The 23,867-nt window shown below is 39.7% G+C and overlaps 1 protein-coding gene across 4 annotated transcripts in view; it reads right to left on the reverse strand.

Moving 5' to 3' along the window:
* FRY (FRY microtubule binding protein) overlaps window positions 1-23,867 on the reverse strand; it is a 447,132-nt gene that overhangs the window by 56,167 nt on the left and 367,098 nt on the right. For all 4 annotated transcript variants that reach the window (XM_073894719.1, XM_073894717.1, XM_025875084.2 and 1 more), the window contains 9 exons: window positions 18,892-18,974; window positions 13,263-13,413; window positions 12,638-12,741; window positions 11,487-11,672; window positions 9,107-9,305; window positions 7,517-7,638; window positions 3,451-3,638; window positions 2,293-2,387; window positions 460-1,067 (listed from right to left, as the gene is read on the reverse strand). In XM_073894719.1, coding sequence (XP_073750820.1) covers window positions 460-1,067; window positions 2,293-2,387; window positions 3,451-3,638; window positions 7,517-7,638; window positions 9,107-9,305; window positions 11,487-11,672; window positions 12,638-12,741; window positions 13,263-13,413; window positions 18,892-18,974 — 1,736 coding nt within the window. The remainder of the gene's footprint in view (window positions 1-459; window positions 1,068-2,292; window positions 2,388-3,450; window positions 3,639-7,516; window positions 7,639-9,106; window positions 9,306-11,486; window positions 11,673-12,637; window positions 12,742-13,262; window positions 13,414-18,891; window positions 18,975-23,867) is intronic.

A 23,867-nucleotide genomic window follows, 5' to 3' on the forward strand; every position in this document is an offset into this window, starting at 1 on the left:
CCACTGTGTTAAGCTCTACCTTCATGAAAAGAAGTCTGGGCCACATGCCATGGTATTAAAAATATGGCTGGTGATTTGGCTTGATCCAAAATGATAGGGAACCAAGCAAATTTTCAAGAGGGGGAAAAAAAAGCTAAGAAAACAAAAAAGATTTATGATTTAAGAAAAAAGAGAAAAAAGGTTTATCTGTACAAGAACAATGGAATAAACTGACAGTACCTGTGATTTGATCTGGAAAACACAAAGAAATCATTAATATATTACTTCTGCCCCTTTTATGCTGTTGCCTTAAACATGCCTCCCACAATTTAAATAGTTTTAAGTAAGAAATGACAAACTATTCCCAAAGAACAATTTCTAAACAGAATTCTTGAAGGTACGAAGCCCATTACCATATTATGCTCAACACTAACACAACCACCACCAGAACTGCAAGAGAATGAGTGATGTTGGCCTTACCGATGGCTTGGGACGAATCCACCATGGATACTTTGGATACTGGTGTGAGTAAACTGAAAAGCTGCAGGGTCAGGTCGGTGGTGGTGAGGGAGGTGAATCCTTTTAGCAGCAGCTGCTGCAACCCTGAGAAGTCTGACCACTTGAGCTGTGCCTGGAGTTTCTCAAGTTTTTCTCGGTTCTCAGCTTTATCAAGTGGCATGTGAGCCAGTAGCCTGTTCAACAGCCTCAAGGCCATTAGGTATTCAAACTCAAAATCAGATTCCATCAAGGCCACTGTGACCCAAAAGATGGTGGCCAACAAGTTGGTTGGATGGTTTATGTGTGATGGGTCTGAGAGGCTGTCCTTCAAGGAAGATGAGCTTCTTGTTTTTGAGGACAGGCCTTGTTGGGTACAAGCCTGAATTCTGTCCAGTGTGGCACTCCGGGGTGGGTCTGAGGATCGGTCGACAACACCAAATTTCTTGGGCACAGAAAAGCTTCTTTGATGCCGGCTCCGTTCTGCGGTTGCCGTGTTGCCACTGGCCGCCCCAGGGTTCACATTTAGTTGTCCTGTGCTCTTTCTGCTTGCTGTTAGTTTAGTGCTAGAGCTTAAATCTGGTGATGAAGAGCTGGGTATAAAAGTAAAAAAGTTCAAAAGAAAGCCAACATGCTTCAATGAAGAGCCAGTCCTTTTAAGATCCACTGTCAAACGGTAAGGTAGGGAAATCGTTCTTTGAAAATACTGTCTATTCTTTTTTTTCCATACCCTTAAGCTTACAGGAATAAATTTCCTATTCCTAAACTTAAAGCTATGAAAAACAAAACAATGAGAAGCCTCACGAACAAAATAACAAAACCTAATACTGACTTATACTTATGGAAAGGCTAAAGAAGAGCAGTTGGTGGTAGAGTTTCCTGATCTTTCATTTATATTTTTCTTTGACTTTGGGCAGGAGTAATTTAGAAATAGAGTATACCTGATAGGCACACAGTTTAATATTCTATTAACTGATAAGAACAGAAATGGAAAGGATATTATCTAGAAAGAAAAAAGTAACTGCATCAAAGGAAATTTTTTATGCTTATAAAATATCTATGAGAAATGATCTCTAAGCCTATTTCAGGCTGAAAAGATAAAACTCTTTATCAGCATTCTTGTTAAATTCTTACTGAGATAAACCTGCAGGTTTATATAGAAAATGTGTATGATGTTAGGAATCATACTAAAATCACCTATCCATAAAAAAAATGCTCAACTTAAAAGTGAAACAAGGCTCAGCGTGATTTATGATAACATTACTGACTCAATTTCAAGCAAAATGAGCTCAATTACACAAAGAGAATACAGAATTGTGAACGATTTGAAATGGGTAATTAAACATTGGCAGGGGCAAAAGGAACAAAAATAAAAAAGAAAGATCCTAAGATAGGGATTTATTCAAGTAAAATCAACATTAATTCTAGCTGTTTTTATAGTGATGGTTCAGATGAGTTTTGTATATATTCGTTCAAAAAATAACATTTAGTTTTGGTTTCTGCTTATAATGTAATAAATAGGATGATTATTAAATAAAATTTGAAAAAGTACTCAAAGACATAACACAGAAAATGAAAAACCATTAATATTTGTATTATTTTGAAGTAACATTTCTCCTCTATCTTCCTGATGTTTAAAAATACTTATATAATGTGTATATATTGGGTGCCCCATAACTTTCTCTCTTTTTTTAAACTAAAGAAGAAGTCATATATCAAAAACTAGATGTGTTCTTTGGACTTTGCCCAAAGTGCAGGCATCTCTCAAATATTCAGTCCAGCCTATTTGATTTCAGGAGTCATGAAGCTGCTTCTCACCGAGATAATACCGTTAAGAGATCGCTGTTCTTCAAGCAGTCAGACAGGTTATCCACAGCAGCTTCCAACGTAAGGAGTGCCTCCATTACGTAACCCTGCCAGACATGCAAAGATAACATTTTGTACTGCTTAAAACTCCTGCTCACTTCCTGAAGATAAATTTAATTAACGCAAACTTTATTCAGTCTAATGTTAATATCATTGAGGGCTAGACAGCCATTGTTACTGTAACTGACCAAGTCTAAAAACAAATTTTAAGGGCCCCTTAGGAAATGCAGATGGCTTAGCCGTTAGCAGGTAGTCACAAAGATCTATTTCCCGAGATCTGAGGTCCTGAACAGCTCAATGTCATTTGAAATCCAACAGGGAGAGGGCAAGGCTAAAGATGGCAGTCATGGCCCCTTGCTGAGGGGGATGGTGGGCATTTGAAAGACAGAGTGGCAATGTCTCAGCCAGAGATGAAGAGCTGAGGTATGAGAAGGGCTGTGCCTCAGCGGTATTTTGAAGAGCACATCCAATGGCCGGAAAGAGGAAAAGAGGCTAGAGTTCACAGGTGTGCAGGTCTCCTAGGTTGTAGTAACTTTTCTGATGGAAAAGAAGGGAAAGAAGGGCTTGGCTCAAGCTGCAGAGCTTGTAATGCCCTTGGCTTTCAACCAGCTCCCCAGTCCTTGGGCTCTACCCAAGGGTCTTTCTTCTTGTGGTATCTACTCCCTCCATTACTTCTTCAGCTCTCTCAGTGTACTGAAGGCTAGCTATACAGAGAGGGGTGGTGCTTTGCATAGACACAATGGAGATCCCTTCTCTGTGTAGGGAGACAGCACAACTGCATCCTAGCTCGGTGACAAAAAGACAAAAACAATACAAATAATTCCCCGATTCCCTGTCAAATAAAACCAACAACAAAAACCACCAAGGAGTCCCCAAGGGGTTTTCAGTGGTTGGCTCAATAAAACAATAGCTACTGGATTTCCAGAACAATGCTCCTTGAAGTGCTTTTTGTAAATATAAAAATTAATCTCTAAAATTTTTTTTAAATAAATTATATATGCCCAAATGGTTGGAATAATTGTGAGAGAAAGAAGGCTCAAAGAAAGCTGTTAAGGCTTCATCTTTGACATGAGAGAAGGAGAACACATTCAGCGGTCTTTCCTTCCATACCTGAATCTCATCTCCATGTTCTCCGATCACCTCCACCAGTCTGGAGAGAAGGTCAGACAAGGCGTGTGCTGACAGAGGTTGCTTGAGCGCCCGGAATATCTGGAAGGACCGACCAGCATAGTGCCTCGAGGAGCTTGCAAGGGCCGTCTGCAACGCAACTTCACTCAAATGTTGCTCCAGGTGGAAACCTAGGCACCAAGGGGTCAGAGGTAGGTCAACTGATACTCCTCAAACCATGAGGCACCAGTGATCTATAGGCGTCAATCAGGTTACCTGCACAGAGCTGCCTCCTGTTGGTACTTGTTTAGGAATTAACCATTTTAAAATTAAAAAAAAAACAAAACCCCAAATTTGGATAGATCTTAAAGAGGCATAGTGCAGTAGAAAGAGTCAGAAGCTTTGAAGCAAGAAGGTTCTAGTTTTGAACGAGGGGTTTTGAGACTCTGGGAAAGAAATGTATTCTCTATGAGCCTGTTTTCTTATTTTTAACTGGAGAATAATAGTATACATCTCCTAGAGTTGTTGTTGAAATTCCACAATTCAAAAAATGCTTTTACTACAGCGTCTGACACATAACACCGACTCACAAATGTATTCTTGTTTATTGCCCTATTATTTTTCTACACTGTTCTTCTGAACTACTTTTTGCATGGAATACTTTCACTCCTGTTTTCATAAAAGAATGTGTTGGGAACAAGTTTTCAGAGTACTTGTGAATGTAAAAGAAAGATGTTAGTGGATCTAGTCAATTCTAAACACAACCAAAGCTTATAGCAAAGTCATCGCTCTTCAGAATAGTCTATAAATATGCAGATATTGAAAAGTAGATGTTGCCAAGAAGGCAGCCATCATTTAAACTCTCGCCTGAATATTGGTTCTTCCAATAGCATGAAGGTTGTCTCAGTCATCAGAAAACCACTTGATCAGATGAAAAGAAAATGTAAGGTAAAGCACATGGTTGAATTCTGGGCCACTATCTGTACTTTCTGCTGTGTCTCTCTGCAGGAGAAAACCTGACTACAAAGTCAGAGGACCCGATGAAAACAGTGATTTTGGCTGTCTCTGTGATCTAGAGGGCTCTGTGGTACATTTGATTGTTACATAAAAGTGAATCAGGGAGGATAATTTAACGTCATTGTTCTTAGCTGCTGCTGGGCTGTTTGACCCGAGGGGCCTGTAGATTATATAAGAAAATGTTCCTGCAGAGCAGACAAAGGGTCCTGGAAAATGGAGTTAGGCATGCGTACTCAGGGTAGTAAACACAGGATTAAACCCATACAGGCAGTTCACAATTTAAGAATGGATCATGTTTCAAAACAGAATTTGTCACCTTTATTTTGTTTTATTTTCCTACTTAATTTCATTACGTGTGGGGTTAGATCCTCCGTTGATGAACTAAAACGTTATTTACATCACCATGGACCTGAAGGCTAGAAGGACACTAGGAGGATTGCAGAATCCCAGCGCAACTATGACAATGTCCTTAAAGAAATGCTATTTAATGTGTCACACAGCAACCCTACATTTCCCAGCCTCTCCTGCAGCTAGGTGTGATCTCATGGCCTGAGTCCTGGCCAGTGGAATGTGAGAAGAAACCCTGGATGCCACGTTTGAGCTTGGCGTGGTGTAAATCCCTCCTGAGTAATCCTCCACCTACGCTCTTCCTCCACCTGCTGGCTGGGCAAGGAGGGTTGAGGAGAGGCCTCTGAGTAATGGGGGTGACAGAGCCACAGGACGGAGGTCTTTGAAGCGCCATGTGGAAGGCCACTGGACAAACATCTACCCTGGCCTGTTATGGGATCTAGAAGTAACCTTCTACCGTGTTGGCCTCCGAACTTTGGGGGCTGTGTGTTACAGCAGCTGTGCTACCCTGATTAACACAAGTGTTCCTGGAACACGTTTTATCCTGCTACAGTGGGGATGGGCACAAAACAGGGCTGTACAGGGAAACCGTAGTGAGTAAGAGTATCTGGGGTACGATGTGGAAAGACAGCCTCTAAGCACCCTCTGAGGAAATAGCAAAGGGATTTGTGTGTTTTCTCATTTTTATTATCTTCATACAATCTAAGGTTTTAGACAAATTAATGGTTCACACACAAACAATAAATTTATTCCTTTGGGTTATGTTCAATTACTAAATGACTTTTAAGTGGGGGAAATACCGAGGTAAGAGGCCTTAATATTTCAAAAATATTCCAAAGGAGACATTCAAAACAAGAAATGTGAATCCTATTACTGAAATGAGTTTCTCATGTCAGTTTATCAGTATTTTTTTTAAAGCACCCTGTGATAACTAGAAGAGATGTGATTAGTCTGGAATGTTTCGAACTGTGAGGTGTGCTAATCATCAGAGGAGCTGGGAAAGCCGGGGAGCCATCTTTCCTGTGGCCAGCCTGGTGTGGGGGAAGAAGGTAGGGACACTTGTTGCATCATGCTGGGGAACCAAATTTAAATTTCACATGCAAACCGGCCCCGGCCAAGTTGAATCTGAATGGTATACAGCTAAGGGCTTAAACATCACAATCCGGCTATAGTCTAAATAAGAATCATACTGTGTTCAGAATACTGAATGATCATTAGCACAGGAATTACTAGCAAATACTCTCAAAGTTAACATTTTATCACAAAATTCTTTTTCTAACCAGTTTTCAAGTCTGACAATTTTTCACAGCTGAGTCTGAATATAGTCAATAAGATTTACTACTCATGTCCTTCGTTTTGTAATATTTAAAAATTTGAGTATACTTGACACACAATGTCACACGAGTTTCAGGCGTACAACATAGTGATTCGACTTCTCTATATGTTACGCTGTGCTCACCAGAAGCGTAACTACCATCTGTCACCACACAACACTGTTACAATATCATCCACTAGATTGCCTGTGCTGTGCCCTTTTTCCGTGACTTATTCATGCTGTGACTGGGAGCCTGTACCTCCTACTCCTCTCTACCTGTTTTGCCCATGTCCCTACTCCCTTCGTTCCAGCAACAATCAGTTTGTTCTCTTTATTTGTAGGTCTGATTCTGCTTTTATTTGTTTATTCATCTGTTTTTTAGATTCCACATGTGAGTAAAATTATATATTTTCTTTTTCTCAGTCTGACTTACTTTACTTAGCATAATACCCTCTGGGTACAGCCCTGTTGTCACAAATGGCAAAAATCTCATCCTTTTTTGGCTGCATATATTATGATATATTCTATTATATATTCCATTATATGTGTTTATTATGTATATGTATAATATGTCTATTATATGTAGTGGAATATATATGGAACGGATACATATCTCCATCTATACATACACACACACATCTTCCTTATCCATTCATCTGTGGGTGGACACTTGGGTTACTTCCCTATCCTGGCTATTGCAAATAATGCTGCAATAAACATAGGAGAGCATGTATCTTTTCAATTAGTGTTTTCATTTTCTTTGAATAAATGCCCAGTACAAAATTATTGAATCACTTGATATTTCTATTTTTAATGTTTTGAGGAAATTCCATATTGTTTTCTATAGCGACCGTACCAATTTACATTCCCACCAACAGAGCCTGAGGGTTCCTTTTTCTCCACATCCTTGCCAACACTTGTTATTTCTTATCTTTCTGATTCTAGTCATTCTGATCGGTGTAAGGTGATATCTCATTGTCATTTTGATTTGCACCTGATGATTAGTGATGTTGAGCATCTTTTCATATGTGTGTTGTGTCATGGCCTTCTTTAAACAAAATTAATATTATAGGGCATAGTTTAATTCTAGTGAGGTAAACGAAGCAAGGAGAACAGTGACCTTTGGGAATTACTTGATAGAGCATAATGCAAAAATACATGATATTAACAATCACTCAGTTAGGCACATCTGAAATAAGCCTCAAAGCTCCCCAGTGAATATTCTTCTGCTATCAATGCTCAGTGCAGAACTATATATACTATACACACACACACACACGCTATATGCAGAACTATATATATATATGAAGTGTGTGGTCATAATGGGAAGAATATGCTCCCATTACATGGAATGTTAGAAGTGGCATTTGGGGAAACAGGATAAATTACCTGATTTGGAGTCTTTAAATACAGATACAACATGACGTAGAAAATTAGTGAGCTGTTCAGCACTCTTTGAATTTTGATTTTTGGGTGTGATGTCTTCATGGCACCAAAGTGGACCAAATGCCCTTAAATAAAACATACAAAATGTTAAAAATATAACCATTTAAATATAATCATTTTGCATTTTTAAAACCATGTATGCAGTTGTAACTCCAAGGGCACAATATGATTTTTAAATTTTACTGATTAATGTGGGGTTAATTTCAGTCTTGTAAAACTTAAGAGCATACTCAAAACAGATCTAGTTAATTTACGAAGGTATATTTTTTCTTATGTTTTACTCACAAAATGAAAACCTCACAAAATTTACTCACGAAATTAAAACCTCTCAATTCACCAGAATAGTGTTTACACATAATAGGCGCTACATGTTTGTCAAATAAAGTGATATAAAATGTTAATTAAAATATAGGTTTAGACATAGACTCTATTTGTACATTTTAGATTTGCAGAGAGAATTGCTTTTATCAGGATCATATCATTAGGCTATCAAATACTGTAGAAACAAATTGAAGATACAGCCTCTGATATCTACTTGGTTTTCAGCAGGAAGAACAGGATGGAGCCAGATGTGAGAATTTCAGAGAACACTCTTCCCAACACGTGGTACTGACAGTGTTGAGTGGTGAGCATACTTTTATTCTCCACAAACCATTCAGGTCTCTGAGATGCCCTGGTTGTAGGCACCATCAGCCCCCTTCTGAAGCTTCCTGTTCATTAAAACCTATACTGAGCTGAGAGCTGCAAAGAATACTCTGAAATTAACTGAGGAAAGAAAATGCTTTTCTCATTTTTTGCATTAATTGATACATTGATGGAAGAAAAATCGTGGGTATCAGATAACGTCTATACAGACTAGACTTCCGGGGTTTAATGCACTGAGAAAGGAGAGCAGCTCCTCCCCCCATGCAGCATGGTTTTCTTAATACAAATACTGGACCCTGGGATGCTGGAAATTCTGAAGCCTTACAAGCTAAATTGTTCAGTAGGAGAACCAGAAGACAAAAAGACAAAAAACAGGATTGCTTGCAGCTTTTCTTGATTTTGATCATCAGTTTGCTTCCTTTCCTATCATGCTTCCTATTGTTTCTGACTTCCATTTATCAATGACCCTGGATTAGAGGAGCAGACAATGGTCCCCTCTGCAGCTGCTCCTGGGTCGACCATGGCTAATATATTTGGTTTCCAGAGCAATGTGCTTTGCCAAGTCTCAGAACTCCCAGATCCTGGCAGCTCTAATAGATGATTCAAGTCATCCTCACGGCGGGGCGCTACTGTGTCCTGTCTCCATCTGCTGCATTGTCTTTGTCCGTGAAACCTCCCGCCCATCAACTGTGCCGTCAGTAGGATCTTAGACAACTTCTGCCGGGATCTACCTGGTGCACAGACTCCAGCAGATGCAATTTTGAAGAGAAAAGAAGGCTTTGCTAAAGCCGTGGGCTCGCTTTTCCATCTGTCTGGTTTTAAACAGATGACATTTCCCCCCCAAAGAATAACCTAAAGACAGGCCCCTGTCTCCTGACCCCTCACTACCTGGTCGTCAGAAACTCAATGAGCTTGTTTGCCTTCTCATCCGCTTCAGCAGTTGTGTCCGTGTCCTCCACTTCCTGGGTCATCTGCGGGAGGTTCCCGCTGCTGCCCCCGAGACTGATGCTGGAGGACGTGGAACTGGAGCTCAGCCCCGAGTCTGGCACTGGGGATGATTGGTCCTCTCTCAGGAAGTCAAAGCCACCTGGCGGGACAGGAAGGTCAAGGCAGAATGTGCTAGGCAGGGTGCTTCATGTGGTTAGGAGGTGAGCAAACAGAAGTGCGTAGTTATTTAAATGTTTTGGAGAAAACATTTGATTGTGGCTGTGGTTATGATGAAATGAGACTGATGTTCGTTCCTTGCTTCTGGAATAGTTGCACTGCCGTGTAAACCAGGGTGTCTTTGGTAATAGGGGTGTGACCTGCTGTTTTCTACTCTCGTGTATGAATCGATTCTTTCTGCAAAAGAAGTGGGGTGTGTATGTGTGCGTGTGTGTGTGTGCATATGTGCACACGCACGCACATGTGCACAGACCCACAAACAGTTCCACTATACATGTGGACCCAACTGTGCTGTTCATAAATTATTCCTGGGTATTAGACTACTTAAATCGGTGAAATGATGCCATTTTTGAGGATACCAGCACCTAGTAATTGATAAGTTATACACAAGGTTTTGAGTAAGTGAACTTACAACTGTAAATATGATGTGCATATTAATATGTCTTAATAAAATACACTGCATGGCAGTCCAAGAAATATGGTAGAAATAAATACTATATATTTTTTTCCCACCTCATATTTGGTTATCATTCTACATCTCTGGATGTGTTGTTGGTTTGACAATGTATATACACAACCATCCCTTTTCTCCTACTTAATAATCATAAAAAGCCATAGTATCCGACAGATACCCTGAAATAGGAGTGAGGAGCCGTAGGCCTATCATCCCTGCCATTTATTGTGCAGTCTTAGGGAGTTTATATAACTTCTCTGTACCTTAGTTTCCTATTATAAAAGAGTGAGACAATAATTTCTATCACACAATCACATAAGATTTTAGCCTGGATTTAAAAGGAACCATAGTTGAAACTAGGTGTTCAGTAAGTATTAGTAAATGTTTATGAAGAGGAGACATTTTCCAAACCCTTCGTACACCTATTCCACGTATGCTATAGAGTCAATCATTTTAGCTGTCTCTTGTTTGTCTTGACTCTGGTATATGGTGTTTTGTTCTGTAAATCTCCACTTTATGCCACACCAGTGGTACAGTGAATACAAAACTGATGCACTCAGGGATACACAACCTGATGGACATTACAATGTTCTCAGTCTAAGACCATATGCTTAATGGAATACATCCTTATCGTGGGGAATTAGGACAGCCAGAAGTCTTCAGATTCTTTTAATTAAACATCTACAGTAAAGAGAGTTTTATGTCTCTGAGTGGCTATTGATGGGTTATTTTCAATAAAGTATAGCTTGGTTTAAAATAAAGGGCTGAAACTGAGATCAGTAGTCCTGATGTCTCAGACTTAGTGACTTCATGTTTGTTTTCCAAAGAAATATCTTAACGTCTGTCAAAGGACAAGACAGCACTGAGTACAAGTGATGAGTAAAAGGCACATCCTCTTCAAGATTATGAATAAATCTTGGTGACATATGAAGTGCCATACCATATCCAGTGCCAATGTAATGTACAAAATAGTCAGGAATGTTAGTTCATTCTCATTTTAAGATATTTTAAATGTTCTGATTCTAAATGAAAACCACTGGCCAACCCTTCTGGGAAAGTTTTCATGAATAGCTCGAAACAGCAGAGTAATTTGACTCAAACATGACTCAGCTAATGCTTTCTGTTCTCATTTCTAAGAAGAAAATTTTGGTTTCAAAACAGCAATGGTTCTCAGTAGACTTCCACTCATGGTGCCTTCCAGAAAAATCAGACACTTTAAAAAAGTGAAAATTCCTTCAGGGGAACTAGAAGGTACACAAGTGATACATCGGGCACCCTGGCAATGACCTGCTCTCAAGGTGATGGAGAAGGTCACTGTTTTGTGCATTCTGATCCTTCAGTGTTTGAGACTGATGCTTTTGGCCAAAGGGCATCTTAATTTTCAATGTTATCAGTAGGAGCATATTTAATGAGAGCAGCAAGCATAATAATAAGGAAAAAGACATTTGAAAATATTCAATAATGAAGAAGGATTTTGAGAACCACGTTAACCATCAGGTGGAATGGTGTATATTAATGGTGCTGCTACTTGCTCACTTGGAAAGTTGGGGGGTGATCACATTAGGGAAGTTAATTTGGGCTCCAGTGACAGCGTAAGTTATCTTCGCATTTGTGATTCTGTCTCAGGCTCTCTGCCACTCCTTTCATTACCTGTGTAGAGATACTCTGGTTGATAAGCTGGCTGAACTGTGAGAGTCTTAGCTTCGCCCATCTCTCGAGTCTGCAGGAGCACAGAAGCAATGGCATGAAAATTACTGTTGCAAGAGAGGGCAATCAAGAGGTGAAGAAGCAATTTTTTGCTGTGTTCAAAGACTTCAGGCCGGTAATGGTCCAAACCTGGAACAAAACAGTGGAATCTCTTAGTATAAACAAGTTTTAAGCTCGTTTAGATTCCAGAGATAGTAAAGATTCCAAGTCACTCGGGAGGAACATGTTAAAAGAATGTTCGGTTTTCTTTGTTATTGTTTGTGTTACCAACATAAAGAAGTTGGGCTTAGGAAAAAGAAAATGCTTTATTCCTCAAATCAAGTGTTCTCATAAAATGCTGATAGATGGACTTTTCTTGACCTCTCAGCAGCATTTGACATGGTTAGCATTCCTCCTTTGTGGGATGTTCTCTACCCTGGATCTCCCTGTTAACTGAAGGATTCTAACTTTGTTCGTCTCTAACTAAACTTCTGAATCTCCCTGGCTTGTTCCTCTCCCCCTTTTTGCTCTATAATCTGGCTCTTTTAAAATCTCAGTGCTTGGCCGACTGTGCTCTACGTTCTTTTTCTCTTTGAGCTGACAGTGTCTCATGGCTTTAAATTTATCACATCTAGCCAAAGACCCTCAAAGAGGCCCCACTTGTTTTGGGTATCTTTTTAGGTATAGCATTAACAAGGTACCACTCTATATTGCAGTAACAGGGCAATTTTAAACAATGACCAATCAACTGAAATTGTAGAGCAGATGTCACACAGAAGCAATGAAAAATGGAAGAGACTAAATCTTTCAGAAATGAGGAAAGCAGGATGTCAATGTAAAAGGAAGGCTCTCTGGGGCGCCTGGGTGGCTCAGATGGTTAAGCGTCTGCCTTCGGCTCGGGTCATGATCCCAGGGTCCTGGGATCGAGTCCCGCATCGGGCTCCCTGCTCCTTGGGAGCCTGCTTCTCCCTCTGCCTCTCTCTCGCTCTCTCTCTCTGTGTCTCTCATGAATAAATAAATAAAATCTTAAAAAAAAAAAAAAAGGAAGGCTCTCTGGATTACAGCTATAAGTCTTTGATCCTATTGGCTAGAATTCCTCTTAGATCCAGTCTTACCTAAGAAGACAGCATGAAGTAATAATGGTAGATGAAGAGCCCAATCTTCTCTCACACTGTGATCCACCACCATCTCAGTCATAAAAATAACAGCAATATTGCACCTAATCAATGACATGATGAAATTAATGTAACTTCTGAAGAGGATGGAAATACATTGATAGATCATTAAGTCACAGTTAAATACAACTCATAAGCCCTGCTGAAGAATTATGTAAGACCCTTATTCCAGGGAAATGGAGTTTAATTTCTGACATAGCACAGAACTCCATAAAGAGAAGAAATGTTGGCTGAGTTGATCACATAACGGGGAGACTTACTAGTCACTCAGTAATAAGAGCTGAAGAAGGAACAATTACTCACAACCTAAAAATCATCACAGAATGCATATCCATATCCAGATTGCATCAAGGAAAAATTCCAACTTATAAGGCAGCTTTGCACACTGGTTAATATTCAACCAAACTCTACAAATACACTGACAGCTACAAGTTAAGTTGTGCATGGTCTGATTTCAAAGGTCATTTCATTTGTTGGGACCTGGAATGATCTCCCTCCCTTCATAGGAGGAAAAGTCCAGCCAAAGTTAAGCAGTCGTTTTCCTCTACGCACACATGCTACTTACCTATGGAGAGGCCCCCGGGGAGTGATGGTCTCTGGGAGGTAGTCAACCAGGGGGGCCCAGCATCCTCCAGTACAAGGCATGGGGAGGGGCTGTGGTTGTTTGGTCTCTGTAATAGTCAACAGCCAGCCCGTGTAGGGAGAAATCGGGTCATCTATAGGGTGAGAAAGACAAGCGTGTGTTATTTTTAGGGAGAGATGATTTTTGTTTTCCCTACTTGGTGTTTGTAGAAAGAATTTTACAAATTTAGGCTAGTAAAAATAACTTTCTAACCATCTCATTTGGTGAGTATGAATTATAGGATCAATGGGTTAGAATCACTTGATTAGATTTTTTAGTCCCTTTATTTTTTGATAATCTAATACACAATTATGCATTACAGAGCAATGGGAAATACAGACATGCAAAGAGAAAACATTAAATCATGCAAATTCTCATCACTGTGAGAACTTGGTTTTTCTCCAATCTTTCCCATTTCAGTAAAATGCAACTCCATATTTCCATTTTGCTCAGGGCAGGAGCCTTAGAGCTATCCCTGATTTATCTTTCACATCTCACATCCAACTCATAATCATGATAATAATGATGAGGATAACAATAAGAATAAAAATAATAACATTAGGAGCTAACACAGGGAGTACTTCCTTTATACCAGGCACTGTTCTATGCATTGCACATATTCTTTTAGAAGATTCATTTATTTATTGGGGGGGGCAGGAGGAGAGGCCCGATGTGGGGCTAGATCTCACAACCCCAAGATCACGATCTGAGCCGAAATCAAGTCAGATGTTCAACCAACTGAGCCACCCAGGCGCCCCTGCATTGCACATGTTAATAGCCCAATAATAGGTACCTCTTACCCCTACTTTACGGAGGGGAAACAGAGGTTAGGCAACCTGGCATCATATTCAGTGAGCTCTACCTTCAAAACATATCCAGAATAAGACCACTTTTCCCCATCTCCATCACTGCTAGTGTAAGTCACCACACTCTCTCACATGGAGACTGCAATGGCCTCCCTACTTCCATCCTTGCCCCTCTACTGTCTGTCTTCCACAGAGCGGCCAGAGTAATCCTTTTAAAACAGAAGTTCATCCATGTCTCTCTCTCTCTGCTTGACACTCTCCAGTGGCTCGCCTTTCCACTCAAAATGAAGTCCAAACTCCACACCATGGCTTTTAAGGCCTTACAAGGTCTTCCTGCTATTACTCTCTTGGCTTATCTTCTACTACCATCCTCCTTGCTCATTCTGGCTTTCTTGCTGTTCTGTGATCACACGAGACACTGTCCAGCTTCAGGGCCTTCACATCTAGCATTCCCTTTGGCTGCAGTGCTCTTTACCAGAGGGCCCATGGCTCCTTTACTTCACACGGGTCTCTGCCCAAGTATCAATTTACTGTAGAGGATTTCCAGGATCACTCTATTTAAAATCTACCCCCACCCCCAATCACTTTCTGTCCTCTCACTCTGCTTTAGTTTTCCTTCCTGGCACAGATCACCCATTCATCAGCACGGAGTACCTCTTTTGACTCTCATATAAGCTCCACAACAGCAGAGACTTTATTTTGTTCATTGTTGTTTCCCTAGTACCCCGAACATATAGTAGGGAATCAACAAATAGTTTTTGAACTAATGAACTTCCTCAACAATATGTTTAAAGTAAACAGCAATGAGTTTCAAAACAACTTAACCTTACACTTAAAGGAGCTGGAAAAAGAACAAACCCCAATCCAGCAGAAGGAAGGAAATAATAAAATTAGAGCAGAAATAAATGATACAGAAACTAAAAAAACAATAGAACACATCAGTGAAACCAGGAGCTGGTTCTTTGAAAAGATCAACAAAGTTGAGAAACCTCTAGCCAGACTCAGCATGGGGCTCCTTCTTAGAATGCTCTCAATAGAGGTCAGTGGCATTCAAAGACAAGCAGGCCCACTGGAGGGCCACATGATATGAGCCAGGCACATGGCTTCGACAAACTGACTCAATCCTGGGATAGGTTTTAGTGTATTAAGAAGAAGGATATATTAGATCATCTTTAGGCAATTTCTACCATATGTAGATTTTCTTGGCTGCACTCTTGAAAGGCAGTGAGAGGTAACAGATTCAAGGATCCTGGTCCCGTGTAGAACGCTGTCCTTAGCGGTTAGCAGAGCCAGTGGAGGGGGTATCTATCCATTGTGAAGACTGAGGCTTACAGCAAGGGTGGGCACGAGGACACAGCCCCCTTCTGGGATGTCAGGGAAGGGAGTTTTCCAGGGGCAAGGTCAGGATTTGCCTCAGAAAGTGACTGTTAGGTCTTACTAACACACCCAAAATCGAGCAACTGGAACCCTCTAAATTCTATGCCATGAAGCTTGGCCACAACAGTTTTAGCCCAGAAAAAAACGTAAAGCATATGTGACAGTTCCTCATCTCAGACCTCCCAGTAAATTACCTACAGAATGTTCCACTTTCAGCAAATTAACGTTTTGAGTAACTATCTAGGATAAGCTAATTGCAAAATGTACTTCTAAGTAATCAGCTACTCTATAATAAAACTTAAAAGGAGAGCAGAAATGGGAAGAATATCAAAGAATTAAGAAAAAGAGAAACTTGTGAGATTTCTGTTAGGGAAAGTATATATTTTTCTTTGTTTCAGTGATGTTCTCAGATACACATCTGATCAGCAAAAATGTGCTGGATTTTTAGTGATTGGATTAGGAATAAGTGGGCCTAAAACTGGTTTTCTACAGTTAGGTCTACATCACTAGGACTCAGCTTCGATCCAGCTCAACTAGTTGTATCCATATTATAGGGCTAAATACACTAGCATATGGCCTTCGAGAATAATCCAGATATTTTAAGTAGTCCTAAAAAAGCTTACATCATATTGGTAGGAAGATTTTTATAGATCTGGGTCTAAATCTGTTTTTTGTCCATTTTCCTCAAGGGTTTTTTTTTTTTTTATAATAGAAAAATACTCTCAAGAGGCTGCACACAGTCCTTCCATCTGGGTAAACCCAGATTATGAAGCCCTGGGGCACTAGGTCTCTCCTGATTCCTTCTTACTCCTTCTATCTCTAATGATCCTCCCAGGAACTCAGGGAGAAAAATAATCACCCTTCACATACACCAGAAGTGTGGCCATACGGTTTTGGAATTGAGCCTACCAATTTTGCTTTTCTTATGGCACAGGCCATTTCCATCCTTGTGTAGCTAGAACCAAAAATATATCAGGGAGGACTCAGTTACCAAAGTGCTAAGGGGATCTGTGCCCTATTAGACGTGCTGCCTCCTCCAGACACCCAGAGTTAACTTCTATTACTTAAACACATAGAAAACGATCTTAGTATATATTTTCTGGGTTTTTCTGTGATGAGAATATGGTTTGAGTAACTTGATTTCGTTTTCTCTTACAATGAATAATTTAAAATAATAAGCTCTCAGTCCCCAAATGACATGCTATGAACTGGAACTTCTCTGGTCAATAACTACAACCATGTAAAAGATATTATTGATACACGACTCAAGTGGATTCAAATTCTGTACCAAAATTTTCCTATTAAAATGCTGTTTATTTTATGCTGGCACAACAAGTTTATAAAACAACATTTCTAGGTGAAATAGATGCCATGATGATAACATTAGACTTCTTTTTATGCCTTTCGCAACTATTCACTATAGTTTTTTTTTCTCTTCACAAATACTTCCATTATTTTTTTTTTGTTCCTAAAGCCAGTGATGTGTTTATGTAATGACACAATTATCTCATTTTATTATAATTAGCCTCTGAAATTCACTATTTATGTATTTTCTTTTTTTTTTAAAGAATTTATTTATTTGACACACAGAGAGAGTTAGTGTGAGAGAGAGAGCACAATCAGGGGCAGAGGGAGAAGCAGGCTCCCCGCTGAGCAAGAAGCCGGACATGGGGCTCAATCCCAGGACCCTGGGATCATGACCTGAACTGAAGGCAGCCGCTTAACCAACTGAGCCACCCAGGTGCCCCTATGTATTTTCAAGAGGATTGAAATTACTTTATTATAGCGTTTTCTACCAAATTCTATGTTCTAGACCCAGAGCAAAGAGATACAATTTAAAGGGATTAACTGGCAAAGACAGCAATATTCCTGATGTAAAATCCACAGTCAAAGAGTGTTTTTTTTTTTTCGTTTTGTTTTGTTAAAGAGAGAGAATGAGCAGGGAGAGCGGCAGAGGGAGAGGGAAAAACAGACTCCCTGCTCAGCAGGGAGTCCGATGCGGGGCTCCATCCCAGGACTACCGGATCATGACCTAAGCCACAGGCAGATGCTTAAACGACTGAGCCACCCAGGTGCCCCTAGAATGTTATGTTTTGTTATGCTTGTCACATTTTGGCGGGGGGGGGGGAGGGTAGGATTTGACTACTTCACCTTTTCATGATGCCATTTTTTTTTTTTGTCCTCCAATTCTGAGTTACTGTTGCATAGCAACCAGACTTTTCTTGAACCAACAACTCTCTATTTCTCAGCTACTACTCTCCTCATCTGTAAAATCTAGTCCCATCTAAAACTGATGGTCAGTGCCCCTGAGATTTCAAATATTCAGTGTTTGGATGGTATGGTCCCCTGATGGGGCACAGAAAGAAGAGAAAATACAAAGAGCTTTATTTTACCTCAGATTGATAGTACTATTAACAAGTTATATAGGGATATAGGTGAAACTTAACCTATGTTAGAATATGGCAATTATATACGGATTTTAGACATCCTTTCCATTGGTATTTTCAGGGCTAGAGAATTGCCTGTGCATTAAGAAGCAGAATCAGGGCAGCTGAAATATGGTGTCATTACAACTACATAGCTCTTACCCACTCTGCACATTTTCCATAAAAACAAAACAAATCAGAACAACAGCTACAAAGGCCCTATGCATTGACAAATGAACCTAACTCATGAAATACCATCATATTTACAGTTTCCACCAAATGAGACAAATAAATCCCACCAGATAGTATACTGATTTCCTCAGCATACCGAAATGTCACAGGGAGTGTTCTTTGGTTCCAGAATTTCTGCAACTTGTGACCAAGTGATACCCTTTACCTGCTCAGTATCCACAGAAGCTGTTCAGGGCTTAAACAAAATAATGAATGCATTGACCTTTTTGGTGTTCCCACCTTCCCAGGGTATGAAGAAATTCCTGTGACAGTTATATCTCCCCGTTTAGTGAGGTTTTCACTTGGGCTACTGAGACTATGCCATTGAGAAATTCAAGGTGAAAACAGATCCTACCCTGGGTGAGCTGACTCACAGAACTTAAAGGTCAAATCCACTCTTAAGAGAGGTCGAAAAACTGAACTGCAACATTTGTTCTCTAATGGGACAAATTCTGACTAGGCCTGCCCCAACTGCATTACCAAGGAAAAATGCCAAGAATATAAAAATATGGATTTGGGCAGTAGTTTGAAGTTTTCTAATTTTGATTTGTTCATTGCACGGCTTCTTTTTACTGTTAAGAGGCTGACTCTATGCTCACCTGCATAGTTGGATTACGTAGTTACTTAATATTTATGGATCTCTTTTTAGTAATTAGAACAGGAATAATCAAAATGTTTACTTTCCACTCCCCAACCATCTGCATTCCATCTGAACAACCTGCTGGTACTTACTTTTATCTTCATCATATGATCCTCCAGAGCTATTGCTGTATCTCGACTCTAGGCGGGTGTGGGCTCTGATGACGTTACTAAACCTTCAAATACAAGAACAACCGTTGGAAATACTGACACGTGTGTGTATGTGCTGTTACTCATAAACACATACTATTATTTAGTGGTTGAGTTTTTGGCAGTGAGTTCCATTGATGCTTTTCCTAAAGGAATACTGTAAAAACTGTACTTCAAGCATTTTGTTTTCCTTGAGAGGGCCAGTGGTCACCCTTGCTCAGAAGCACAAGTTCAAGCCTTCATAAGCGAAATATTTTAAGGCTAATATTTGGATTGAGCCAGAAAATAACATTTGTTTAGAAAGAAAATAGATATGACACTGAATAATTTGAATCCCTTATTCACATGGTAGCCTGGCATAAGGTAGGTGGTCAATAAATAATTATTGATTAAGTCAAAGTAGATAGAACTGGGAATATGCAAAAATGGTTTCATAACAAATCTTGGATTTTATCAGCTTTACAGTTTCCCTTAAAATGATCTGAAGGTTTTCAGGAAAAGGTCCTAGGTGTGGAAATGGGCTGAGTAAGGTTATACGACTTGTGCAGTGTCAACCACAGAAAGGTGGCAGGAGGAGCATGCTTTGAGAACCATGCTTCCTCTGAGCAGGTGAACAGGTGATTTTAGGACTGAGCTCTCACTCACTAGCTCTGTGACCTTGGCCAAGTCCTGTATCTCCTTGGGGACCCTATGTCCACACCTGCCAAAAAGGAATAAGAATAATACTTCACCATTTATTGCACTGGGGTTGTTGTGGGAATCAAAAAGAAATAATGCAAGAACATTTCCCAAACTGTGAGACATCCAACTCTAAGGGATTAGTTATTATATTTCTACCTTGAATTTCTAGAATGCCTTGCCTTCTCTCTTCAGGGCACCAAAGGCTTTCAAATCAATAGTATTTTTGTCATCCAAAGGCCTACATGTAGGGCAAGGGGGTGGCTAAGGGGAAGTGATGATAAAACTTTATATTTACTTTATATAAAATGGTAGTTTTATCTACTTAATATATATGCAGTCAAAGCCAAGAATTAAGGCTATGTAGAAATATCTGGAAAATTCAAACCAGAGCAGGTGTGTTCCCCTTCATTACTGACAGGTGTTCTGCCTTAACTGACAACAGATCAACACTCTGTTTCCCTCTAGAACACTGGGGAATGCAGGGCTACTGCTGTCCTCCAGTGTATGGAGAAAAAGAGATGCTTTAGGAAAAAGTACTGAATGTGCCATTAAGACCCCTACCTTGTCCCAGGTGTATAATCTCGGAACATCAGTGATTTAGATTTGCTGAACACAGAAATGTAACAGACTCTAATGACTTTGGTTTTATTCACCTCTTTGATGTTGGCTGTAGCTTTTTCTTTCTCCTAACACAGCCATCTTTTCCCTAATAACTCTGTATCTTTTTTTTTTAAGATTTTATTTATTTATTTGACAGAGAGAAACACAGGGAGGGAATACAAGCAGGGGGAGTGGGAGAGGGAGAAGCAGGCTTCTCGCTGAGCAGGGAGCCCGATGCGGGGCTCGATCCCAGGATTCTGGGATCATGACCTGAGCCGAAGGCAGACGCTTAACGACTGAGTCACCCAGGCACCCATAACACTGTATTTCAAGCATTATTGTCATATCTTTTGGGCTACTGCTCTGTGCATCCATAAAACAGAACAGCTAGGACATCTGCTCAGTCTGTCTACATCAGACTGAACTTACGAAATTAGGAAAGTGACAAACCTATTACCTTTTGAAGATGTTCTTTAATCATACTTGTGCTGACAAATGCAAAGTTAAAAACAGCATAGGTAGAGCCCAGACCTCATTCAGCAAGGAACATAATCAGGGGGATGAAAGAATTCCACATCTGGAGACTTCCATGGGACAGAGAGCTCATGAACCATAAACAGTATATGCTGGCTTTCTAATCACGTTCTGGAGGGGCCAGGCAGGAAAGAATTACAGAAAGGATGACAATCCTTCTCTTTTCCTTTGAGATTCATCTAAAGGAGAGTTAGGCAGAGGTTATGAAGCCAAGACGAACATGAGGAGCAAGCCCCTTCCAGACTGTTCTCTTTACTCCGGAGAAGATCAAAACCATAGTGTAGTGAAGTACAAGCTTGGCAACAACAACAAAAAAGTAAAAACTGGCTCCTAAAATCTGTTATTTTCCTTTGCTTTCCTGGCTTGAAGAAAACAATTTTGGGTCTGGGTTTTAGAGGAATTTCAAGGATTAAGTAGACCAAATAGCTTTTTAATATCAAAGGTACATGTCTTAAGAAATATATCATGAATATCACTCTGATAAGAGAAAAACTAGAAGGACAAAATGTTTCTCTAAATTTTAACTTGCTGATTTAGCTCAAAGTAATACATAGGCAACTTTTTGTAGATTATTAATTTCTATCTCTGTATCAAGCGAGATTACCAGAAATTCATACATTTGAAGCTTATTGCTTTGGCTCCCTATGGAAAAAAAAATCCTTTCATGGAACCTATAAATTTATCAAATAAGCATTTCTTAAGGGTTGATGTATTAAAAATAGTTATGTAGTTTGGTTCTGCATATTTTACAAACTGCTACAAACAGCTATTTTAATAAAAAAATGTGTTCACTTTGTTGTTTAATAAAAAAACCCTACATGATAAATCCTTCTTTGAATTTAGGGTAGTTTTGGGGTGCCTGGGTGGCTCTGTCAGTTAAGTGTCTACCTTCGGCTCAGGTCATGATCTCAGGGTCCTGGGATCGAGCCCCACACCATCGGGCTCCCTACTCAGTGGGGAGTCTGCTTCTCCCTCTCCCTCTGCCCCTCCCCTCCATGCTCATGCTCTCTCAAATATATAAATAACATCTTTTAAAAAAAAATAGAAATTTAGGGTAGTTTCTGTTAGTAGCTTCCATGAATAGTTTTTATTTTTACACACTGAAAGTTATAAAATTCACTGTATTCTTCTTTTTTTACTCTGGCTCTTGAAGAACTCAAGTTTAGGTTAATACTAACTTTTAGTAGTTTTCCTTAGTGAGGACTTGAGGACTTTCAACAAAACTATCTTACTCTCCTCTTAGCTTGGCTCTTATTCCCTTACCCTTGTTTTAATGATACCATAACCTATCTGAACTTTTTGTTAATAGATATTATAGTATTAAATATTACCAAAATACATCAAAGGGCCATTAATCTAGCTGGAAAAAACATGGCATCAGGCCTGCTTCTTTGCACAACTCCATGGCGCCCCCTGGAGCCCAATAATGTATTTTGGTGACTAGTACCCCCAGGAGTTGGGTAACACAGTAGCCTGGTCAGTATTTCTGACCAACTGTATCTGCAGACCCTTTGTCTACAAGGACTTTAAAGAACTAGAAAGAACAGACTGTTCACAAGGACTGTAAAGTAACTATCTTCTGTACTGGGGTTAGCAAGAGGGAGGGAGAAAGGGGCCAGATGGTGTTTGGACAGCTTATCTCTGGGGCTGTGAGATTTCTCCCATTTTATTCACATACTGAATAAACATTAAAGAATTTCTACTGTGTATAGCATAGTAGGCTAATCATTAAGGACAGCAATATGTATGCGAGATATGTGGTACCTGTTTTCCAAGAATGAACATCTAGTGGTTGAGACAAGCGTGTGTACAGGTACCTATAAATCAACGTGACAGAGTCTACAAGGAAGGAAGGGTAATAAGTAGATTCAAGAGAAATAGGTATCTTAGGCTGAGGGCACAGTCTACTTTCACAGAAAAGAGAGAATGTATTAGAAAAATCGTGCAGATGGAGTACAGGATCAAGGGAATAATGGTATCCTTTGGGATAGAATAGTAGTATATATATGGTTATATACATATGAATATATATAAATATGGCCAATAAAGCTATAGATAAATAGATATAGCCGTTATGAAAGAACCAGATATATATGCATATGTATAAAAAGCGTGGGTACATAACATCAAGCTTTCCAACGGCCAACAGAGATACAGTGAGAGAGGAGGACAGCAAGAGTTAAACAAGAAAGCCCCTATTAGAGGTGTTCTCTGGCCTTGATATTAGAGAGGATATTAGAGATTAGCCTCTTAATTTCAAGGACCACCACTAAAAACTTGGGCAGGACACTCAGGACTCTGGTCCCAAAGGGGCCTTTGTAGTGAGATGTTAATATACAGACATTCATCACCTTTCTACCATAAATAAGATTGGAAAATTCATCTAGACAATAAATGATAAAGAATGTTATACTCCAACTAGAAAGCAGAAATATCTTTAGAGAAATAATGTCATTATTTACCATAAGGAAGTTTCCAAAGAAGGTACTAACAAATACAGATTAAAACCATGTTAATTAATCATCTTGTATTGTCACTGATGTATGGAGTATGAAAACCTTCACTCATTTCCAAGAATGAAAGAAACGCCTCTATTAGAGATCTGTATAGGGCGAGGTCTATAATCATGATCCACTGGGTTTGGGCTTTTAACCTGAAGGAAGGCTCATGTGGATGAGCATCTGCCTAAAGGCAGTGTAGCAACACAGGAATGAAGATACTGGGGAACCTGATAAGGGCCCGAACTGGAAATGAGCCTTCAGAACTCCAGAGGCAGTCTGTCTTATGTCAGATACCAATCCACCTGCAGCCCCCGCCATATTCTCCTGCACAGGATGAAATCCTGCGGACGGTCACGAAGCATCTGGAAGCATTATGGGTTGAGTGAATTAGTTCAATTAGTTGATCTATTGAATTTTCTCCATTATGAATCTGTGTGAGTATCTCATCCTTGTTACTAATTTCTTAAGTGAAACGGCTCCTTGGGAGTTTTCACTAGAAAATTGTCAGCCTAAGGAGTTTTCGACACCATGAGAATCATTCTAGTTTTTATTTTTTAAAGATTTTATATATATATATATATATATATATATATATATATATAT

The sequence above is a fragment of the Callorhinus ursinus genome, unplaced genomic scaffold (assembly GCF_003265705.2).
Source record: "Callorhinus ursinus isolate GAN/ISIS: 27379988/994484 unplaced genomic scaffold, GSC_fseal_2.0 scaffold7, whole genome shotgun sequence".
Lineage (NCBI taxonomy): Eukaryota > Metazoa > Chordata > Mammalia > Carnivora > Otariidae > Callorhinus > Callorhinus ursinus.